The 23,696-nt window shown below is 37.3% G+C and overlaps 1 protein-coding gene across 1 annotated transcript; it reads right to left on the bottom strand.

The window, feature by feature from the left end:
- Positions 1-11: 11 nt before the first annotated feature.
- HPS3 (HPS3 biogenesis of lysosomal organelles complex 2 subunit 1) lies at positions 12-23,456 on the bottom strand. Its single transcript, XM_087965134.1, has 17 exons — positions 23,122-23,456; positions 21,263-21,757; positions 19,870-20,044; positions 15,664-15,752; positions 13,676-13,868; positions 13,097-13,178; positions 10,774-10,928; positions 10,470-10,578; positions 10,189-10,370; positions 9,115-9,289; positions 8,299-8,529; positions 6,646-6,831; positions 5,743-5,931; positions 4,950-5,057; positions 2,537-2,743; positions 1,285-1,375; positions 12-410 (listed from the first exon to the last, which is right to left on the bottom strand). Exons 1-17 carry the CDS (start codon positions 23,330-23,332, stop codon positions 286-288), a joined length of 3,003 nt encoding a protein of 1,000 aa, XP_087821260.1. The 5' UTR covers positions 23,333-23,456; the 3' UTR covers positions 12-285.
- Between the last annotated feature and the right edge of the window lie 240 nt (positions 23,457-23,696).

Here is a 23,696-nt window from a genome sequence, read left to right as displayed (position 1 = left end):
TCTATTTCTAATTAGCTCGGTGTTTCTGAGCTCTGGCAGTTAAAGTCCAGACATCTTCATGCTGCCAAAGCTGAGAATCACCAGTTTACCTGTACTGTACTGTTACCACAGATCACTTGACAATCTGTAGAGATCCATCAAACCTTACTCTTCCCATGTACATGGGGATATGCTTAGAGTATCCAGCATTCAAAGTGTTAATAGTTGCATCATGAAGTTTTGTTCATTTGCGTAACTTTGCACCCCACAAGACCAATCCAAGATAGCAGATACTTCTCCTTATGTTTAAGTCACCAATCTTCTGCTGCACTGAAGCAAGTGGGGCAAGAAGAACGCTGCATTCCCATCTTCAGGTAAAACATTAAGGAAGTCTCTCAATTCCAGTGCTGTGGCAATGACCGATAAAGTTTCTGGACAAAAAGGATACAAACATTGTGTTTAATACCCATGATTAGAGCTAGTTCTCGTCTTACAACCATTCATTTAATGATCACTTGAACTTATAACAGCACTAAAAACAGTGATCAACTGACAACTAATCCTTCTACTTATAACCGCCATAGCATCAGTCAAGTGATCAACATTTGAGAGCTTGGCAACCAACATGCATTTATAGGGTCCTGACTACCTTCCCAACCAGTGGTGGGATTCAAATTTTGACTACCGGTTCTGTGGGCGTGGCTTGGTGGGCATGGCAGGGGAAGGATACTGTAAAATCTCCAGTCAGAGGTGGTATTTGCCAGTTCTCTGAACTACTCAAAATTTCCGCTACCAGTTCTCCAGAACTTGTCAGAACCTGCTGAATACCACCTCTGCCCCCAACCATCTTCTGGGAAAGACAATGGGGCAGGAAACTGGATTCGCTAAAGAATTGTACTGATTTTCTTAAGAACTATACTGATTTCTTTAACAATTGTGGCAAAAAATGATAGCAAATTTGGGTGCGCTCATTTAACCACTGCACTGTTTGACAACCGAAATTCTGGTTCCAATTGTGGCATAATTTGAGTACTACCTGTATCTCCACCAACTTTTAATGGAGATAAAATGGGTGGTATAAAGTTTTAATTAATAAATGAATGAGCAAACATTGCTCCTTGAAGACTGTTGCTTGTGATCTGCATCTAACAACAACAAAAAAAAATGTGTGATTTGCACTGAATCCAGTTCTTCAATTTTGTCACTAAAGTGTAAACACTCCACAAAATCCTCTTAAGAGCAAAAGGCTATTCTATGTACTGCAAAAGCTCTACATTTCTGCTGTGCTATAACTCATTTTGTTACCTTGTAGGGATGACAGAAATACAGGGTAGTTTTCACCAACATGCCTAGTTCGTTTACAGAGTTCAGGAAGAAGTTTGTTCCACCATAAAGCCTAAAGCCAGTCAGAAAACAAGATCCAGGTAGAAAATCAAGAGTGTTATTCTTAAAGGAATATAACTCTTCTTCTTTTACGGCTGCTGTTTATTTTTACTCATAAAAGCATGGCAGTAAGCATGTTAAACAGCAAACCTTTAAATATGTCAGACTTGCTGCTACTGTGTTCCACATGTGATTTGTTCAGGAGAGATTCAAGATTTATCAACTAATGAAGTGGGATCTGAGCTCTTTCCAGTGCCATTCTAAGTGCCGAAGAGCATAGAGAAAGGGGAGAGGCATTCAACGGCCTGCGATAACTCCTGAAGACTCATTTTCTGAATATTATTTATCATCTTGTCTCCTACCTAAATTATTGGAGTAATTCAGAACCTCAGGGTAGTTATTCTGTTTAAGTGAAATAAATACAATGACTAGCACTGATGTTACCTGGTTTGGGCAATGAAACGTCTGCAAGAAAACAAGCAAGGACCCCTCACATATTGCTTCATTTTCATTTTAGAACTAAAAATGTCAGTGAGCATTGCCTGAACTAGCCTTTTTCAATCAGATGGCCTGCTGGTTTTAGTGGTTAGAAAATTTAAGAAGTATGGACTCAAAACAACTGAAATTGGGCAAGGTTACAACATACAAGTCTCCCTGCTGATTCTTAAAATGCACACACAGAGTTAGTAACCCAATATACTTCCATACACATCTATGATCTATTGTCAGCATAACCTATATATGTGGTTATTGTTAAGAAACACCTGCATAATTCATACAGCCAACAAGTATCAAAACATTTGTTTATATTTCTGGAGAACACAATTACTTTAAGTATGAGATATGATAAGGCAAGCAAACATCTGGCTGGTGAAACTACATTGAGGAAACCATAAAAATACTTTATAATCTTCAAAATTTTGTACCATGTGTTCTGGTAAGTATCCCCATTTCACCATTTTAACGAAATAGAAGTTAAGCACTTCCCACATTCAATATAATGGGGTCGCTTTGCTCAGAGTTTTAAAACCGTTGACTAGATATGGTACAATAAAATTTCATATAAGGGACTGATATAAAATGATCCTGTGAAACTATTAAAATGAAACTGCAATAGTTTGGTTTTAGAAGGGCAAAAAAAAAGTGAGAGAGAGCTATGATTATTAACACTCACCTGATGTTCATCCCTCAGCTCATGCTGGGCATAAGGTATGACAGCTTCAGGGCACCTATCCAGAAGTTTGTCAATACCTGCTTCATGCTGTCCTAAACATGTATCACAAAGAACGTGTATGCTCAGACCAGAAATAGAATCTTCTGGAATATTCTTCACAAATGGGAGAATGGAGGATATTCTGAAGGATGGACTGCATAAGAGAGACTGCAGAAAGAACAGGAGAACAGACATGTTAGGTCTGGAAAAGCACACCAAAATGGAAAACACAATGAGCAACTTATCTTGATATGAAGTTTCTGAACTTAAGGATTTAAAAGTTATAGCTCTCACTGAGGTTTTCATCTTTAAGAACTACAAGACTGACTAAGACAGTACAGAATTGAACCAACTACAAATTTGATTTTGACTTACATTAATTTTACATTTCCCTTTGCTATTTTATGCTAGTCTTTAAAACAATAGCCAGGAATAACTATTTTACTCAGTCTAGAACAGTTTTCCTTGTTTAATACTAGGATATTTTTCATATTGATCCAAAGTATTTTATCCGCCAAGTGGTTCCAGTGTGTGTGGTGTATGTGTGTTTGTGTGTGTGTGAAGACACAGTACTTAAAGCAGGTTTTTGAAGGAGACTGTGCTGAAGGAAAACATCAGCATTCTTGTGAGTAAGGCACAGTACTAGACTGTGAATGTCTGCAGACTAAATGCTGATCTGGAGAAAGGGCAGAGGATCTGCAGACTAAATGCTGATCTGGGAGAGGAGAACTGGGGAGAAGATTGAGGGAGACAGTAGATGCCAGAAGAAGACAAAGGGAACATGTAGAGAAAGCACCTGCTTGATTATCCTTACCAGGCCTGCATAAACCAGCTTCCCATCTTCCTATGGTGCCTAGCTGGGAAGAAAAGAGAGCTGGCTCCTTATGCTAGAAAACTTTATTCAGAGGGAGGGAAGGATCAGAGACTACCCAAGTAAGGAGTTGATTATATGCTCATCATTGAGGTTGGAAGAATTATTGAAACTGCCTGCAGAAGAGCAAACCTCAAATTCCCGCTGCCATACCCGTTTATGTCCTTGGTTATTTTATTTTGAGCTTTACTGTTATTTCTTGATCTGGACTGCTGAGGTATGTTTTTGTTTTCAAGCCTTGTCACTGAATGCTCAAGAAACTGGGGAGAATACATTTTAGCAAATTTTCAATAGCAGGGCTGTCAAACTCCCACTGTGGGTTGGATGCGTCACGCACTGGCCACACCCACGCCCGGTTTAGCGAAGGGGAAAAAAGTCCTGATACATCATGTGACGCCACCATGATGACATGAGTTTGATACTCCTGCTCTATAGCTTGGAGAATCCAGTGTACCTTTTCTCTTATTTGCTAGTTAGCACTCTACTTCTCTGTCTACAAGGGACCCTTCCACACTGGTATCCTATGGTTAGAAACTTCTAGAGTCTTTGTACTGCCCCTTGCTTCATTCATCTCTTTCTTTCTCTCCCCATCAGAGCTCCAGAAGAAGTTTAATTACTCTTTAATTACAGGTTACAGTTATTATACAACAACTGGAACAGTCAATTCTTTTAAATAAATTCTATAGGATAGCCTTATCTTTAAACAAGTAATGACAGCCATTAATCTTTAAACAAGTAATCACAGTCATTAATAAATTGACTGTAGTTGAGAAAACAGGATAGCTTTCAATCAGTTAAACATTTCTTTAAAGATTCTTAACACTGGTAGGCATTTTAGCATCCATATATACCTTTGAAAAGGTAACTGGAATAAATTTAGCTCCTTTGAGCAACTACTATTTAATTTGGATATCCACAAAACAGAAATAATGTGATTCAAAACCAAACCATTTGGCTTGCAAAAATCTGGGCAACCATTGGATATCAGCAAAGGATACCAAAACAAAATAAAATTAACTCTCCACTGCCATCTGGATCATTTGGATTTTTATAGCCCAGATTTTATCACCTTTTTTTTGTTAGGGACAATCATTTGTCCTTGGGATACAGACAATTTAAGTATAAGGAATGTGAGGAGAAAGAGGTTTACCTCCTACACAAGATGTAACACTTGTTGTCAACTATCTCCTCCATGGCAGGACACTGTCAGTTCATTAAGGAAACATGTTTTTAAAAAAGTTAGTAAACTTCTGAATCTAGTATGCCTATGTTGAAAGCTAATATTGAGACACTCAGGAACATGGATTTCTACTATTCATTCCAATATTTCAAGGTTTATCTATTGTTTTATTCCCTTATCTTACCCTAATCATAAACCTATTGGTCATAGAATAGGGGAAATTTATTTATTATTGGTAGTTGTATCCCTCTTCATTTCAGAAGTTGTTTATCTATTATTAGTTTAATTGGCCTATACTTGCACAGATGTCAAAGGTGCCATACTTGTAATTTTGAAAGGTCATCACATGAATTCCAATCAGGAAGAGGTACTAATGACATCATGAATATAATCCAAGAAAATATAAGTCCATAATCACTGCAGGAATTTATCTGAAAGAACAAAACAAAAGATATTGTAAAAAAACAAAGACAGTCATTTGCACTGCAAGCATGTTTACATTCAGGTTTCTAATTCAATTTAACATTTACTGCAAAGATAGTCATCTTTGCTTAATTAAAAATAACCATAATAATCTACCATTTGATACTGCACTATGTTCTTAAGAAATGCAAGGCCTTTGATGATTAGATATTTTAACTGTGCATTTAGACAGGAAATAACAATTTTATAACAGTATCAACAAATATCATTTTTCACTGATATTTGGGGATTTAATATATCATTTTTTCTCAAATTAAACCATGTAAAGAATTACAGAGCCCAATTTCCCTTTGCTATATTAGTAAGATCACAGAATATTTCTGTGATTGCCCATGCTATATACAAATCTCTAATACAGCTGGGAGCACATCGTAGAAAAATAAGAAACGATGGCACAGTATTGCGGGCTAACTCTGCCCACAGTCTGGAGTTCAATCCAGACCAGCTCAAGGTTGACTCAGCCTTCCATCCCTCTGAGTTTGGTATAATGAGGACCCAAATTGTTGGGGGCAATATGCCGACTCTGTAAACAACTCAGAGAGTGTTGTAAAGCACTATGGGGCTGTATATAAGGCAAGAATTGCTATTTATCCTGACGTGCAGTCTCTCTCTTCCCTATCCAAAGTACTTTACCAAATCTTCAGTGGTTTTTAGAGGCTCAGTGTCAGGAAGCTCTTTCCTGGACAGTCTCCAAATATACTGTGTAGCAAGTTTAAAATGCAACTTCTGTGCAACCTCTTCCTGAGTACATGCTACAAGCAAAGCTTCCCAGAAGTCTACCAAGAGTTGGGGAACAGCGTCTTCATTTTTACCACTCAGCATCTGCATTCCAAAAATATAAAAAGGAATTACTTGCACTGTCCACCACTGCAGCTCTTTTCCCCTCAAAAGCTGAGGAGGTCACTGGCTATCAAAGATTGTTTCAGTGTTCAATCAGTTTGTTTTAAATACTGCTAAGCTTTAAATTGGTGGGTTCATTCTTTACTTTAAATGCAAAGTGAATAATGAACTGCAAACAAGCCTTACTTTGGTTAATTGATATGCATTAATCAAACTATTACACCAGCTGTAAGTACAAAGTTGGGAAAAAATAGATGTATCTTCCCAGAAAAAAAAATCTACACTTAGAATTGATATTGCGTTATCATTTTCAATGCTATGCCATTTTCCCATTAAAAGCCATGCTTTTCAGTGATAGCCATTCAAATCAATCTTTGGCTGTATTAATTATCTAATACATGCATTAGACTATTGAATTCTTTATATTTCTCTTTTGTAGAGTATGAGAAAAAAAATGACTCCAAACTTTATATATCCTTTAATCATAAAGTCTACAGTCTAGAAACAGAACTATTTTTGCAGATCTTAACTATAAGGGGTGGGATGTGTGTGGGAGCTATGCTTTTTATTTTATTTTATATACTGTGTTTTAATTGCTTATAAACCATCTAGAGTCACTATGAGTGAGTAGGCCACCAGATAAATGTCCTAAATAAATATATAAATAAAAGGAGCAAAAAATGTTGCACAACAAACCTTGATATAAGAGTTTGCTTCTTCCAGTTCCATTTTATTATTTTCATGTAAAGCCAATAATGAAGCTAGGAGAAATCCAGGTCTGGTCTCTTTGAGGTACAAAGCAAGTTCAGTTGGGAACATTTGTCCTTTATTGTGCTGTTTTAAAAGTCTTGGCTCCTGAATAAAACCACATACCAATTTCATCTGCAGATAAAATACAAGATCTAGTTGGTGGATTCCACTCTACATTTTGAATGGTATCTAATTCATTTTTCTCAATCTAATTAAAAAAAAACACCAGCAAAAATATATGCCTAGATTATACTTATTTCAAAAGACCAGGATGCAGATGGTATTCCTAATGTTAATGGATATCACACAGTAAACAAGCTATTGGACTCAATGTTTTACTGCTTTCTTTTGCAGAATGATCAAGCCATGATACATCAATTGCTGTGGTTTACACTCACACATTGTACGGAAGAAGTTTTAATCATGCTTTACTAAGTTACTACTGACTGGGTTTACACACATAAAGCTGAAAGTAGATTAAAAACATTTTGAATTAACGTTAACTCGGTCACCAGCAACAGCTTTAAATTGGGGTATCAAATTCATCCGCAGTCCAAGATCTGAAAACTAGAGTTAAAAACTGATTTGCAAATAATACAATCCTTATTTGTAAATATCCCCACTAGGAGTAGTTCTTATTGGAAAGAATGTGAAAAAAGGTTGTTTTCAGTTCCTGCTGTTCATTATATCCATGGCTGAACAGGACCTACCTAAAAGACACGTTTCACTTTCTGAGACTCCACTGTTTGATGAGACAAAAACTTGTTCAACCCCACAGACTAGATTTTGCCAAGAAAATGTAGAGAATATTATGTATAGAAGTTTGGGATAAAAGAATGCCAACAATATTGCAGCAAAGACACGTGGGGTCCACAATTGATTTTTTGATACATAAAACACAACCTGGTATTCTCCTGATGTGGTGGATCACAATCATAAAGGCAATTTTGGTTTGGAGTTACAGTATTTACAGTTCATGATATCCTAAGGTCATTAGAATATGAAAAACTAACAAAAATGTAACGACAGAAGAGGAATATTATATTCATCTAAAAAAGAACCAGAACAAAAACTCATCCATCAGATCTCTTATTGTGCAATGTAACTTCTATCTTTCTTCTCTAATGATGTGAATTGCAAAAACAACATAACTAAAAGGAAATAGAACAGCCATTTCCTCTCCCCTCTTGAAAAGAGGAATCATTCTTTCAAGCTTAGGACAGAATGCCAAGACAAACCTTTGTCACTTTGACTGCCACAGGGAGGATAATGGAAACTTACCCCATGCTAAGTATATTGCCTGCCCTAGAATGTTGCGCTATATAGGAATAGCTGCAATAGGAATCTTTTTCCATCATCTGAGATACTGGGGTCTAGGGCCTTCAGTCTGCAGATGAGAGCTGTGCTCCAGTATCTCTATTCTTCTCCAAAAAGGTGAACAGACTGAAATGTCTGCCAGGGAAGGGAGCTTCATGGGAGATATACTTCCAAACATAATTGTTGGAAGAATGTTGGTACCACTTACCTCTTTCATGCTGTAATGGTGTATGTCTGTATGTCTATATGTATGTATGTAATGTATCCCCCAATGATCTGTACCTCTGCTTGGCTGTCCAGCTCCTTTTTACATCTATCCCAATCCCCCTTTTTCAGAGCCACTGAAGCCTTGGCCAATGTCACCAGAACAGATGGTGCCATGTTTTCTATCAATTCCAGATACTCCTTTGCCATTTCAGGGCACACATTTTTCATGCAAAGACTGCAGAGGATGTGAGGTATCTGGTTTGGCTCAGCACGGTGGAATATCTGAAGTACTTTTGCAGCCAAATCCTAAAAATGCAAACATATATATAATTCTAGTTATTTATAACACAAGACAGAAATATAATCAGCAGTTATCAAACTCTTTAAAAGGTCATAATAAAACAGCAAAAATAATCTGAAACAGCTCATGAGAGAACTGGATAGATCTTTGAATTATGAAATGCTCATAATTTACAACAGTTCTTTCAAAATCCAACTTTTCCCATATACTTATCTAAATAGGTAGTTTCTGGAGGAATCTACACAACAGTATTAGGAATTTGAGAGCATGTAGTTGCTACATTCACAAAGAACACTTGTAGATTTGCAGAATTGTCAAAGGAAACTTATAGATTGCAGCCATTTACCAGAATATAAACTACTCTGGGAAGTCCTCTACTACCCCAGTGGAATTGCTTGCCATGGTGTTTCCCTGAATATTTATTTAACATTCTGGTGGCCAACAGTAACAGAAGTTAGTCCTACTAATTTTCTTAAATGCTTGATTTATTCTGTTGACTCTGTTCATTGTTGTGAATGGAAGAAAAGAGTCAACACAAGACATGAACCTTCTTATGGAGAAAGGTGAACCAAAGAAATCCATCATCTTACTTCATTTAGCTTTTCATCTATGTCTTCATACAAGGAATGCTTTAAGTAGAATATAAAACCTTTTTCATACTTCTGTGTTTTATCTTCAAATGTTACTCGCTTCAGAATGTCAGATATAGAAAGGCTGGACATTTTATAGTAAGGGAGAGTAAGATGGAAGTCTTTAGTGTCAAACCTGAAAGCATAGAAGTCAACAAAAAAAGCATTAAAATCCATTTAAGACAAGCACTTTAATAAAACAAACATCTCTCTGTATGGGTAACCAAAATTAGAGTTGGTTTTACAATAGTCTTGTGCTGAAACTACAGACACATAGCTAGTAGATCAGATTTATTTTGCAATCTTAATCATATCCTAAATAAAACAAACAAAAAGGTGTGGACTGGGAGATTTATTGCAAAGTCCTTTATTTTCCTAGACATTCTGCATTCTCGAAATGAATTGACTACAGCTCCCATTTTCTGCTATCATTAAAGATTATGGGACTTGCAGTCCAAATCAGTTGAAATCTTCGATTTGTGTATGTGTGTGTGTGTGTGTGTGTGTTGTGTATAAGAGTGGTGCGGTGGCCTACAGGTGGAGGTCTCGCCTCATAATCAGGAGGCTGTGAGTTCAATCCTAGGTAGAGGAAGATATTTCTCTCTCTGGGCACAATGAGAATATATCTGCTGAACAAAAAATTCCACATTGGTGACAGGAAGGGCATCCGGCCATTAAACACTCTGCTAGCTCCATTCACTTGCCCAGACTCCATCCTGCAAAGGATTATGGTATCAATATATATATGTACACACACAGACACACACCGTGGATGTATATGTGATAATATATTGATATATATAACATAAACATATCCTGGGCTGACCTATTCTCCCTTATTTTCTGTTAGCTAAGCTGAAGATGTACAGCAGTTACTTAATCTTGTTTAAGAGAAGAGCATAGTAGTGCTAACCTACTATGGCGGCTTCTAAAGCATTGCATGGTCTTTAAGACAATTCTCCAATGAAGTTCCCAGTATAATTCCCTCCCTGATATGATCTGAATAAAGATTTTTCTTGCACAAAATATTCAAACCTGCTGTAACAGTCTCCAAGAAGAGCACAACTCTCACGAAATGCTGCTAGTAGAGCTTCCTTCTCCTCCAATTCTTTCACAGCAGGATCCATTAAAGCTGCTCTGACTAGCAAGTGAGCCTCACTTAAGAGATGAATACAACTCTCTGTTCTTACATTTTCATAGGTCTTGCTGTATTCTACCTAAAGCAGAAAAAGGGGTCACTTTCAGGTTTACGTTAGGCCACAATACATTATCCTATTCCTAGAAGTCAATGAAATAAATGCAGAATACTACAGTACCATTTCTTTGTATAGTTGGAGAGTTGAAGTTGTGTTCACAATATACAAATTCCATCCGGATTCAGATTCTGGGGGAACCTTGGGTTTGATGTTATCAGCCTTTCGGTAACTGAAAGGATACATACACACTTGTGAATTTTAAATTTACAACTATAATAATTTTGTCAGCTATTTTAGAATTCTTTCAATAGCAATAGAAAGGCAAGAATATATGTTCAAGATGATCAGTTGCTGAGTAACCTCCTTTTGACCCCAAACATCAAAATCTTGCCTCCACCATAAAACTCAAAACCTTTATACTTACAGGAATCTTTGTTTAAGTGTTTTTTTCTCTAGAATATCCTCAGAATCTGCTTTTGTCAAAATGATTATATGGTGTTTGAAGTGAGAGATGGCTTTCAGTCCTATAAAAAGCTGCATCCTCAAGGTACAAACATCAAGAGACACAGGGGGACAAGCCTGTGAAGAAACAGTATATCTTTACATTATTGTATCTTTAAATTCTCTAAAACAGAACATGGATCACTTGGCATCCTCCAGCACCCATTTGTGACCTCAAGGCATCCCAAGTTGACCAAAAGCTTCATTCATCCATCCAATCCTTAAAATTTGCTCCAAGTCACTGGAAAATAGGGGGTATCCCAAATAAATGAATAAAAAATTCTCCCCAAACTAATTAATAAAATCAGCCCAAGGTTTACTATTTTACGGTTTCTTAAATCTTTATGGAATTCTAATAATAACTTTATGAGGTGTGATGATGGTACAACTCATATCTAATGACCTAAGCGCCAGACCTCACTGTAACAGCATGGCCAAAAAGGCATTAAGAGTTGTAAATCTAATCTTACGACGCTTCTCCTCTGGAAATATTGAATTGCTAACTAGGACATAGAAAATCTTTGCTAGACCAATACTCGAATACAGCTCATCTGTCTGGAATCCACATTGTATATCAGGCATTAATACAATTGAGCAAGTCTAGAAGTATTTCACGAGAAGAGTACTACACTCCTCTGCTCGCAACAGAATACCCTATATCACCAGACTTGAAATTTTGGGCTTGGATAATCTTGAACTACACCACCTATGGTTGGATTTAAGCATAGTACACAAAATTATCTGCTACAATGTCCTACCAGTCAATGACTACTTCAGCTTCAACCACAACAATACAAGAGCGCACAACAGATACAAACTCAATGTTAACCGCTCCAAACTTGATTGCAGAAAGTATGACTTCAGCAACAGAGTGGTCAATGCCTGGAATGCAGACTATGTAATTACATCCTCAAACCCCCACTATTGACCTCACCCCATTCCTAAGAGGTCTGTAAGGGGCTTGCATAAGTGCACCATTGTGCCTCCCGTCCCTGTCCTATTGTCCCCATTTAATCGTACCTATTTTCTGTATTCTTACTCATGTTCATACTCATACCTATTATTTTGTAAGCGATTGACAAATCAAATAAATAAATAAAATAAATAAAAATAAACTACATATTTACAAAGATATTTTATTTTGTTTTGTGTGCCTAATAATTCACTTGCACTATTTTGCATTGTTAAACACAATTCAGGCATCATTAAAATTAGGAGTACTTCTGAACACTTCTAATATAAATGCTACCCAATGAGGTTGGAATGATATCCAGACATTTGTGTTCCCAGAGATGTTTACTGGAAAAAAAAACCACCTAATGGGGTTTAAATTACTTTTCATGGAACTATCTATTCAAGAAAGCTTCCTTGATCAGATACTGGCAGCTCAAATTTCTCAAATATGCTGATGAAGTTAGGATATTTCTGTTGAAATGCACATCACTTTATATTAGCTTTGCTCTTTTTGTGTCCATCTTGGAACCCTTCAAACTCCATTTCATCTTCATCATGAAGCCATCCCACAGCTAGTCAATGCTACCTCTAAAGCAGCGTTGATGCTTTCTTAACTTCAGCAATGTTAAGATGTGTGAAGTTCAACTCAGAATTCTGAGTTCAAAGAAACACTGTTCTAAAGCCATTCTTTTACATCTGGAACATGTCAACAGGTTGGGATGAAGGCTGAGTTGTTCACTGAAACAGCCTAATAACAAAAAACAGCCTTGCTCTTCTCTTTCATGACTATCTCCTCTGGTTCTCTGGACCTGCTCAACCCTCTGGACCTTCTCTACAACTTATCCTTTAGACTTAATAGGATTGTCTTGGTTATTTTTACCTTTGACTGAATTTTGACAGTCTTTGCTAGGTTTCATCTTATTATCCTTTCTGGATAATTACTCTAGAAAATGACACATATTTTTTATTGTTTGGTCTATATATGCCACCCCAACTTTTGGAAGCCAATCTCCATATCACTTTTCTCTCCATTGTCCTCTGGATTACCCCCATCCCCATACAAATTCAGTAAACAAGAACAACTCTGGTCTTGTCTAGAGGTATAGAAGAGCTTTTCTTTTAGACCCCTGGAAGGGCAAGAGTCAGGGTGGTGCTCCCTATGATTCTTGTCCTAAAGAAATGTTAAATTTAGGTCTAAAGCTGCCAAAAGGTTGCCTACTTTTACATCACAATTAAGGCTGCATGGATTCTGGAAGCAAACAAAAGCTAATCTCAGAAATCAATCCGAGCACCTTTAATGTTGTATCAATGTAGGGGTCTTGGTTCCGAGCTGCTGCTGCACTGCATCTCACTGTAAAGCACTGCAGGTTGTTGCTAAGTAGAAAAATAAAGAGGAATTAGGCTGGAATATATCCATCAGCTCATTGCCAATATGTTACCTTCCAGATGTGTTATAACCACAACTCCTAAAAGACTATGCAAGCAGGATAATTTTAAGGGTTGAATATCATGTTGAGGAAAACACAATCTTGATTAACAATCTTGAGTGCGTAACACTGTAAACACAATACTCTGTGAAATATATAGAACTAGTGTTTGAACTAATCAGCTAGAGACATAGATTCTAAAGAAGGGTTTTCTAAAATAAAACTTCTTTCATTCCAGCATTAAATTCCTGCCCCATTTCATGTTGCACCATGTGGAAAGTTGTCCCGTATATCTGGCGAACCAAAAATAAATGCTTTTTTATTAATACATATTCTTGGCCAGCTGTGCTTAAACTCTGCAACCCATTTCTCAACACAGAACTTGAACTGCTGGTGGAATGTTCTGGACCTTTATGAAGGATGATAAACAATCAAATGTGATACCTTGTAATCACATGCAGGAACTGGGGTGTAAGAACTGCTTGCTGGGATCTTTCTGAATACTGGTAGGTAGAAATAAGTTCCACTAAATTATTGATTGTGTATAGGTATGCCACATGTGGTAGAGAGAAAAAGCAAAACAAACTCAGGAATTCTTGTTTAGTTGTATCTCCTTCCTTAGCCGTGACATAAGTCCCTAGATGAAAAAAAAAAGAAAAGAGAACATCTAGCGCCAGATATTAGGTAAGAGCTGCAATTCTTGAGCCTTCTCTCAATGCAACAACTTTAGAAATTCTGAATTACATGAATTTTAGGGGGCTGGCTAATGTAATGTGGGATGATGATGATGATAATGAAGAAGATACATTTGATTTGTATGGCCATTCATCTTATTCAAGTGTCTCTGCAGAATGCACACAAAGAAACCATCAAATTTGAGAAGGAAGATATATGCTAACAAGCTTTCCATAACATCAATTCAACTCCAGCAAAAAATGGTGCCATCCACATATAAAAAAAAAATCAGAAGGCTTAAAGAACCTGAAATTTACAGAAATACAAAAGCCAGAGAAACCTTGTGGAAAACTCCAAGGAGGAAAAAAAATTCCCTGCATACAACCTAATGAGGACTGAGTATGTTTAGTGGACCCAGAATTCTGGCATTCTGATGGGAGAAAATAAAAGCAAAAGCACAATAGGAACATCCTGGAAGAAGGAAACATGACAGATTGGCTAGTGTCTTGGTGCAACAATCTGTTGCAGAGCTTTCTCACATGCTCTAAACTCCAATTGATTCTGGAGCAAAATTACCATTAGTAACATTAGTGCATCTAAAAGGTAAAGGTTCCCCTCACACATACGTGCTAGTTGTTCCCGACTCTAAGGAGCGGTGCTCATCTCCATTACAAAGCCGAAGAGCTAGCACTGTCCGAAGACATCTCCATGATCATGTGGCCGGCATGACTAAATGCCGAAGGCACACGGAACACTGTTACCTTTTCACCAAAGTCCCTATTTTTCTCCTTGCATTTTTACATGCTTTCTAACTGCTAGGTTGGCAGAAGCTGGGACAAGTAACGGGAGCTCACTCCGTTATGCGGTGCTAGGGATTTAAACCATCAAACTGCTGACTTTTTGATTGACAAGCTCAGCGTCATAGCCACTGAGCCACATCTAAAACTAGATTAACATTTATATATATGAATTAGGAGCTGTTTTGTGAGCTGAGTCCAAGAGCCCTGCAATTTTAACAATTAAAAAAATAATCCAGAAACTGAAAGTATAGTGAAAAACCTCTGCATATCCTGGAAAACTAACATGTGTATGGCATAGAATTAAGACATTTTTGAAAAGACCATATGTGACATCACATTACAAAATACCAAAACGCCAGGATACCAAGATTTTCAGCCCAGTTCAGTAAGATTCAATTGATATTACACTGGTGAGTTTGGCATTAAACCCAAAAGATCAACAGGAACTGTATCTGATCCTTGGACCTTGCCATTAATTGGATGCAAAGAGTGGACAAAGTTGGTATGAGCCTGAATACAACCCAGACTGTTCCTATAATCTCTTCTCATAATCAACATATCCTTCTCTTATTGCATTCAACTTTGTTACATCATGTTACAATCTGTAACTCAAAGAAAATTTTAAAGTAAAAAATGAATTCAAAACAGACCATTAAAAAAAAAATGTAGCCCCTAGAAACTTTCAACTGAATTTATATAAATTTCTAAATTGCCACAGCATTCCAATTTGATTGGATTTATGATTCTGAAATTCTCACAAAAAAGCTATTTTAAATATTACTCTGACCCAAATTCTTAGGTTACTGAAATTAAAGTTTGCTATCAATATATGGTATTTATTGAAAATATTTCCCCATTATAAGCTATAGCTTTGTCTATCATATGGTAATATAATATTGGAAATGGGATGTATTTTTCCACAACTTCCATAATGACAATGTAGGTTCAGAAATGTACCTGATTCATGTATTGGAAGCAGCTGAAGAGAGTGCAGTTTGGCATCTTCCACAGAAAAAGGAAATGAGGAAACATCAAGAGCAAAACGCCTACAAAGAAAAGTGACAAATGGAAAGATAAGCCAGCAGTTTTCTATGTTTACAGTGAAATCGCAGGAATCTTTATGCAGTCTTTCGCTTTCATATTGCATTGGAAACTGCTCGTGCAGAAGCAGCATCCAATTTAAGCAGGGTGCAGTAGAAGTAAAGTTCTCTGTGCATTAGCAAACAAGTATGTAAGACTGACTAGTCTTCTACTTTGAGCATTCCTTAGCAGTTCTAACAATTTGCATTTTTTGTTGCTAAAATAACCTCCTAAAACTGGCACATAAGACACTTTAGGTGTTCCTATTGTTTCTTGGGTATATTACAGGGGTGTCAAACTCATGTCATCATGGCAGCATCACATGATGTATCAGGACTTTCACCTCCTTCTTTAAACTGGGTGTGGGCATGGCCAGCACATGACGCATCTGGCCCCAAGGCCGGTAGTTTGACAGCTCTGGTGTATCAGAACAAAATAACAGAGTTGGAAGGGAACTTAGAGGTCTTGTAGTCCAACCCGGAGCTCAAGCAGGAGACCCTGTACCATTCCAGATAGGTAGCTGTCCAGTCTCTTCTGAAGGCAAGCCATTTCAATGGTTGATTGTTCTCATTGTTGGGAAATTACTTCTTAATTCTAGGTTAGATCTTTGATTAGTTTCCATCCTTTGTTTATCTTGCCTTTTACTTAACATGAAACCAAATAAATGGCTTACATAGTTTCTACAGGTAAGAAAATCCAATATAAATACTAGTAAATAGTTTTTTTTTAACAAGTAGTCCTCTTACAGTTGAAATTTCTGCTCTAGATCAGTGTGGTTGTAATGCAAATCATTACATGCCCTGACCAATTTCACAAGCATTTTTACCACAGTTTTCTTGTTAAGCAAATCACACAGTGGATAAATGAAATCAGGCTTCCCCAATTGACTTTGCTTGTTGAAAGTCAGCTGGAAAAGTCACAGACCACAATCACATGACCGCAAGAGGCAGCAACTATTGTAAATGTAAGCTAGTTGCCAAGTAACTGAAATGCAATCACATGCTAGTGGGGCTGCTGTGATGGTTAACTTCAAATATGACTTTGTAATAGTTTTTTCTAAGACTATTATAACATTATGTTGACAAACCATTGTAAGTTAAGGACTAATTGATTCATTTCTGAAAATGTAGGCTGCTGATACTTTATGTAATTTAAGAAATTATTTACATCAACATAATCAGTAGCATATATCACTATATTAGCTAGTATTTGCTGCTGGAAAAAGAGACATAAAATACTACATTTTCTTTTATGATTATCTCATTTTCTTCTTATTTAATTGTATTTCTTTTACCTAAATTTCTATATCTTTTTATTCATTATACTTATACTTTTGTCTGTCTTGTTTACAATTTCATTATGTTCTCTTCCAACATTCTTAAAAAATTCCCTCTATGATTGCCAATCGGAGTGTAACACCTTTAAGTCTTATTGTTATTATCATATAAAATTTCATTAAACATTAAATTTATGCATTCTAAAATTATAACATTCAAATTTCTAATATCTATTTTATATCATGTAAATCTCATCATTCAGACTCTGCTTTGTACTTCCCCTTAAAAATGTAAAAAGAAAAATTCTAAAAACATAGCAAATATATATATATACATATATACATACATACATACATATATATATAAACATTAGTGAGCAAAATAGTTATTCAACTTCATTCTAGTACTGGTATGAACCTTGTAAATCTTTCATGTTTCTTTTCAATATTTATCAATCTTTGAGAACAGTTGAAATATTTCCCTCCCTTCATTATTACTTAACTGTCAATAAGCATACCATTGGATAATCATACAGTTTTATCTTATAAGTTATTTACTATTAATAAGCAAAATAATTATTCAAATTCATTCTAGTAACTGGTATAAATTTCCTTATAAATCTTTCACATTTCTTTTCAATATTTTGTCAATCTTTAGAAACAATTACGTTTCCCTCTCTTCTTTATTATTGCATTAATTATAAACGTACCATTACATAACAATAGTTTTATCTCATAGATTTACTTATTTCATTTCTAACTCATTACAGTATTCTACTGTCACACCACTATCTTTTGTACCTTTGCAGAATCCTCACTTTTAACTTAATTTAGCCATTCTCTGTGTTTTCTAGCTGAGCAAATACCTTTAATCCTAGTACTTTCCTTTTTCTTTATTTCCTGCTTTTGTCCCTCATAAGTTCTTTCCCTTTCTATCTTCCCCTCTTTTTCTCATCCCTTTTTTTATACCCTTCTCTCTCTAATTTTACCTTCTGTGGTTTTCTTTTCTGCTTCTCCTTGCTGTTATACTTTCTTTCCAGACTATTTTTCTTTTTGGCTGTTTCCTTTAATCTCAAACTTTTAACTCCTTTCCCCCCTTTCCCCCTTATTACCACACTTTGAATTATTTGATCATTGAAAATGGCTTCTTCTTTGTCCCGCCCTTCTTCTTGCTCTTGAAGCTTTTCCTTTTGCTTGTCATAGTTCAGGATCTCCATTTCAAGAAATTCAAATACGAAGCCAAAGGATCATCCTCCCCTTTCTGCATCTTCTTTCTGTTTTTTAAGACTCATCTTCAATTCCTCCAGGAGTAACGCCATTTTAAATACTTTTGAACAACCACCCAGTTGACTTTAAGTAAAAACAGAAGAAGAAAGAAAAGACCAATGCTAAAGACTTTTTTTTTATATCACCAAATGATCCCAGACTGTTCCTTCTTGTTTCTTTCCTTTACTTTTCCTTTCCGTGGGTAACAGTATCTTTTAATAAGGTTTCAGTTACAATGTATTCTCAGGAGTCTTTTCAAAGTTTCACTGTTAATCCTCTTTATTTTTCCAGGTGGCACTCCATTTTTCCATTATTCCAAGTTCCACCCTTTTGCCTCCACTCTTCTCCTTTTGTAGGGCTTTAAAATGACCAAGGAAAAAATCTTTATTTTTCTTTTGACACTTAAATTTCAGCTTAAAGTTGCCTATTAGTGTCAAAGTAAATTAATATAGATTTCTTTCCATATCATTTGTAATTGTCAATATAAAGGTTTAAAAAAAGGGTTTTTAACCTCCTTTTCTCTCTCCTTCGCTGCTTCAAAGTCTTCTTTCAAAAGTATCCCTCTAAGTACTTTTAGATTCAGGGTACCTTGCTTAGATGTTCTCTGTTGTTTAGCCCGGTCTGTCCTGCTTTCGTCTTTGTCTTCTTCCTGCCCAATCTTATCCAGTCGGGTTCTTCTTTGAGGTGGCCATTTCTTCGGGGAGTTTAGACCAGCCAAGGAGGAGAGATATGGCTCCCCTCCACTCGACTAGCAATCTCCCTCCTCTTCATCACCTCTACGGGGTGGCTACAGCCCTGAATCCAAAGGATCGGGGCGCTCCAGCGGTGAGCACAGATCGAAACCGCACACAATCGCAGATTTCAATCTATCGCTGAAGAAACTCAAACCGGAAGAGGAAAATACTACATTTTCAAAGTTTGAACAACCTTACGTATCAGAGAGGAAATCATGTCAGCAAGATAACTAGTTTTTAGGAAATGCTTGCTGTTTTATTATCACTAGGGGGAAAACTATATACATGTGGACTCTGCCCTAACAGCTGAAAAAAGAGACAAATATAGACAGATGATTTTAACATTGCCTATTTATCCATAGCTTGGAAAAAGAAAATTTGGTTATGCTGTTTTGGAAGGCCCCTCTCTTTTATTTTAATTAAACCATGGAAGTTTTGTTGTATATTTTATGTAAGCTGCTGATATAATTACATAAGCTGTAATTTCATCATAGTCTGTAGAAACTAGAGGTGAATATCCACAGGATGCTTTGTTAATTTTAGCTTATTATAATCTGTAAATATACTTTGCAGCGAGCATGTTATATGAACCAGGTTTCTAAGATTTGCTTGACAAATTGATAACCCAGGTATGTGGATCAAGGCAACCGGTAATATTAGATGATGGTATTTGTTGCTTTGGTCTGGCTACTTCTAGGGCAAAGTGAAAGCTTGCATTTCCGAGAGGAACTGTTAATATTCTGTGTATTGTATGCATAATACATATCTACAAAATCTATTTATTAATGATAAATGACATTTTATTACCTGTACAAGACATATTGCACTTGGATATTTAAATCTTGACCAGTTAAGCTAATTGACTCCAAAATAACAGATATCTCACACTTGCTACTTTCTTCTCCAAGAAGTTCCACAGGCTGCTGACAGAAAACAAACCCATCTGATTCTGATTGAGTTTGATCAACTTCCTCTGTTATACCTTTAGTAAGTGAAAAAGAATGTCAGTATGCAATGTCAACTCTTAAGACAACTAGAAATTAATAGAAGAAACATTACCAGTCTAACCTTATACAGGTGGTCTTCACTTACCAACAGTAATTGGGACTGGGAGCTGTCACTAAGCAGTGCAGTCATAAAACAAATCACTGAAAAGCCAAGGAGGATCTTCAGCCAATATAATATACATAGACACTTTAAACCCAAGAATACACTAAGGCAGAAGTTTGTCCACCCAATGAAAAATACCCTGACACAAGCTATGCAATGTGGCATATGCAGTGAGACATGTGCAGATCTGTACATTGGGGAACAAAACAACCACTTCAACAACAACATAGGAAAACATACCCATCAGGACAAGATTCAGTAGCCCATCTGCATTTAAAAGACAAGGGCCACTCTTGAAGACAGCAAAGTCCACATTTTGGACACAAAGAACAGCTGGTTTGAAAGAAGAGTCAAAGAGGCAGTGTATGTCAAAATTGAACAGCCCTCTCTCAACAGAGGGGGAGAGATATGACAACATCTATCTCCAATCTACAACACAGTCCTTTCAGTAGTTCCAATAAGGCTCCATGCCCATTTGCACTATTCAGGTGACCTTCCTGGAGGACACAGATAAACCTCCAAGAGAAGTTAACAACTCTCTATAAGAACACAAATGACCAGCTGTCTGCAAAGAATATAAATCCTTCCATTCCCCACCATCCAATCAAAGCTGAAGAAGCTTCTTGGATAAGAAGCAAAATGAATATAAAATGTCTTCAAAGAAAAACAAGTCCAGTTGCCTCTTGAAAAAGCATCTCTGGATAACTGAGAATCTTCATAAAGCACAATACCACATGCCCCACTCTGACTTGTATTGGCAATCCCAGTTGTTATTAGGTGAATCTCACATGATTGCAGCATCCCATGGTCACGCAATTGCCATTTGAAACCTCCTACCAGCTTCTCCATTGATTTTACTAGTTGGAAGCTGGCAATGAATGTGGAATGCCATGTTACAATTGTAAGCTTGTTGCCAGGCATCCAAATTGCAAATGCGATTACAGGAATGCTGCAAGGCCACAACTATAAGGACTGGTAGTAAATTCCCCTCATTTTGCACTTAGAATGATTGTTGAATGAGGACCAATTGCATGCTACTTTTGTTCTTGGGAAGCAGTCTTGATCTGGGTATATTAAATATCATACTGACCTTCATTAATGGGTATTTCAGGCTCTACAGATTCACAGATATTGCTATTACCAGCCAAAGTTACTTTCTCCCCAGTTAGTAGTTTGAAGACAAGGACTTCCAGTTCTGCTGTGACAGCAACATACCCTGCACAAAATGCAACTTCTGTTGGGGTGATCTTCTCCATGTGCAAAATTAAGGAACGTTCGAAGTCAAGCACTTTTACATCCTCACTCACAAATAAATGCTTCAAGTGGAATAATACCAACTTATCCTTGCAGCCAACCAGTAGGTCTCCTGATAAAGGGCAACAGGAGAAACATGTGGGAGGATCAGAAAGAGGAATTTCTATGATTGTCATTTGTTCTTTAGACGTCTCGGTATAGGAAGCTTCTGGGTTATGACCTTGCATCCGCACACAAACACGTGAGCTGCCAGAGGACATGCATCTCCAGTTAACATAAACTCGTAGGAAGAGGGTGCTGTGTGTCTCCTCAATAGTGGCCAGATAATCTCCTGAAAAACATAAATTTTGAAAAAAAACATGGCCAAAAATATAAATGCCATAATGAAACGTAGGAGTGTGCATAATTAAACTATAATGTGAACTAAGTTTTTGAATTAGCTGGAAATTCCCCCAGAAGACCGTGCTAATTGCATAACAGTGCCATCAGACTTTGTATTTCTCATAATTAGCCACAATACCCTGATTTACTACATGGGGATTGTGTAACATCACAGACTGGGGAAGACTGTTTTATATGTCTGTTAAGAACAGGTAATAGGAAAATCCTAGTAGTTTGTTAACAGCGATGCTGATCATATTGACTATAGAATAAGGAGGAACAGCATTCTTAGGCAGTCTTGGCTCAACTATGAAACTCAGAGTTGCTGGAAAGATAAACTTAGGATTATAGTATGAGGTTGCCTCCAAACTAAGCACTGATCATTAGGTTTGATGTTGTGCAAACCTTATAATTGCTTTTTGAAGGCATAATTTACAAGCTTACATTTGGGGATCCTCAATATGCTGCATGGGAACACTAATAAGCCAGTACTTATAACAGGCCTCCCTCTCTAGCTGATTTAATTCAATAGAAAACCAGCACAGGGCAAAGCAAAATTCTAGCCTCTAATCTAGCACCATCTTCGTTTCCAAGCCTGTCTCTGAACTCATAATGAGCCCCAGAAACTTTGTTCATAAGTGCCTCTACCTTTCCTGAAAAAGTATCAAGGTAGAAGGGGAACAAGGGGGGTAATTAACATACTGGAAAGAGTATAAAGGTTTATTATTTATTAAATAATAATGAGTCACCATGGCAAATAGGCAGCAATACAAATCTAATAAATAAATAAATTAAATAAGTAAATGTATATGTTACATCCCGTAACCCCCACTCCTTTAACCTCAAACTATCCACTATTGACCTCACCCCATTTCTAAGAGGTCTGTGCCTACCATCCCTGTCCTATTGTCCCCATTTATTCGTACCTATTTCCTGTACTCTTACTCATGTTTATACTTATACCTATTATCTTGTAATCTATTGACAAATCAAATAAATAAAATAAAATAAATGTCACCTGATTATCAGCTAACTTCTAAAGGGTGCTTTCCTGGCATGATTTCATAAAGGATCAAGGGTCCCGAGCAATCATTTGATAAGAGCCCACTAGGCCAAAACGGTCACAAATCCCCCCCCCCCAAAAAAAATTGTATATGTGCCATCAAGACAAAAAGCCTGGCTTCGCCAGGTGCATGAGTGCCCATTCTTCGTTTAGGAAGGGAATGTTTGGTCTTTCGAAAAGGCAGCGAATTTAGTGAACTGCTTTCCTTCCGTTCGACTCGGTTCTGGATGTCCAGCCAGGTTTGCGCTTACCCACTTCGCCGTATGCCATGGACAGCACTCGGCCCAAGGTACTGAAGGAGCCAAGCGGCTGGCAGAGTTCCCCAAACACTTCCACCTTGCAGGCGCCGGAGCCGCAGGCCACCAGGAGTACGTCGCCCCCGCAGCAGAAGAGCGCTGGTTCCTGCTTCAGAGGAACGACTTGCTGAGACCCGAACGGGTGCAAGTTGTAGACCTGCACCATGGCTCCAGCTCGCCCGGACTCCGGATCACGGCCTCAACGGAGCTTTATTCTCCACGGAGGAGTCAACTCGGACAAAAGATTTCGCTTCGTTACAAAAGGCAAAGACTACCGCTTCCGCATAGGGTCCCGCCCAACGCCGGTCAGCTGGAAGGAGCCACTTCGTGCGAAAGCAGCTTCTCTTTCGGATGCTGCTTGAAGCCATTTAGATCAGGCGACAGGGCTTCAGCCTGCAATGGTTTACCTCCTTCCCCGAAGGTGATCTACTTTCTAAGTAGAGTGGAACAGGATTGCGCGCTATCCTCTCCACAAGAGAGAGGCGTTGCCAGGTGTCTGCCATGGAAATTGTTCTCTCACTTCTAAAAGT

The sequence above is a fragment of the Notechis scutatus genome, chromosome 4, assembly GCF_049901735.1.
Source record: "Notechis scutatus isolate UNSWTSFEM ecotype Mainland chromosome 4, rNotScu1.2, whole genome shotgun sequence".
NCBI classification, from domain to species: domain Eukaryota; kingdom Metazoa; phylum Chordata; class Lepidosauria; order Squamata; family Elapidae; genus Notechis; species Notechis scutatus.
Note: the sequence above shows the minus strand (reverse complement) of the source record. Positions and strands in the feature narration are given on the sequence as shown.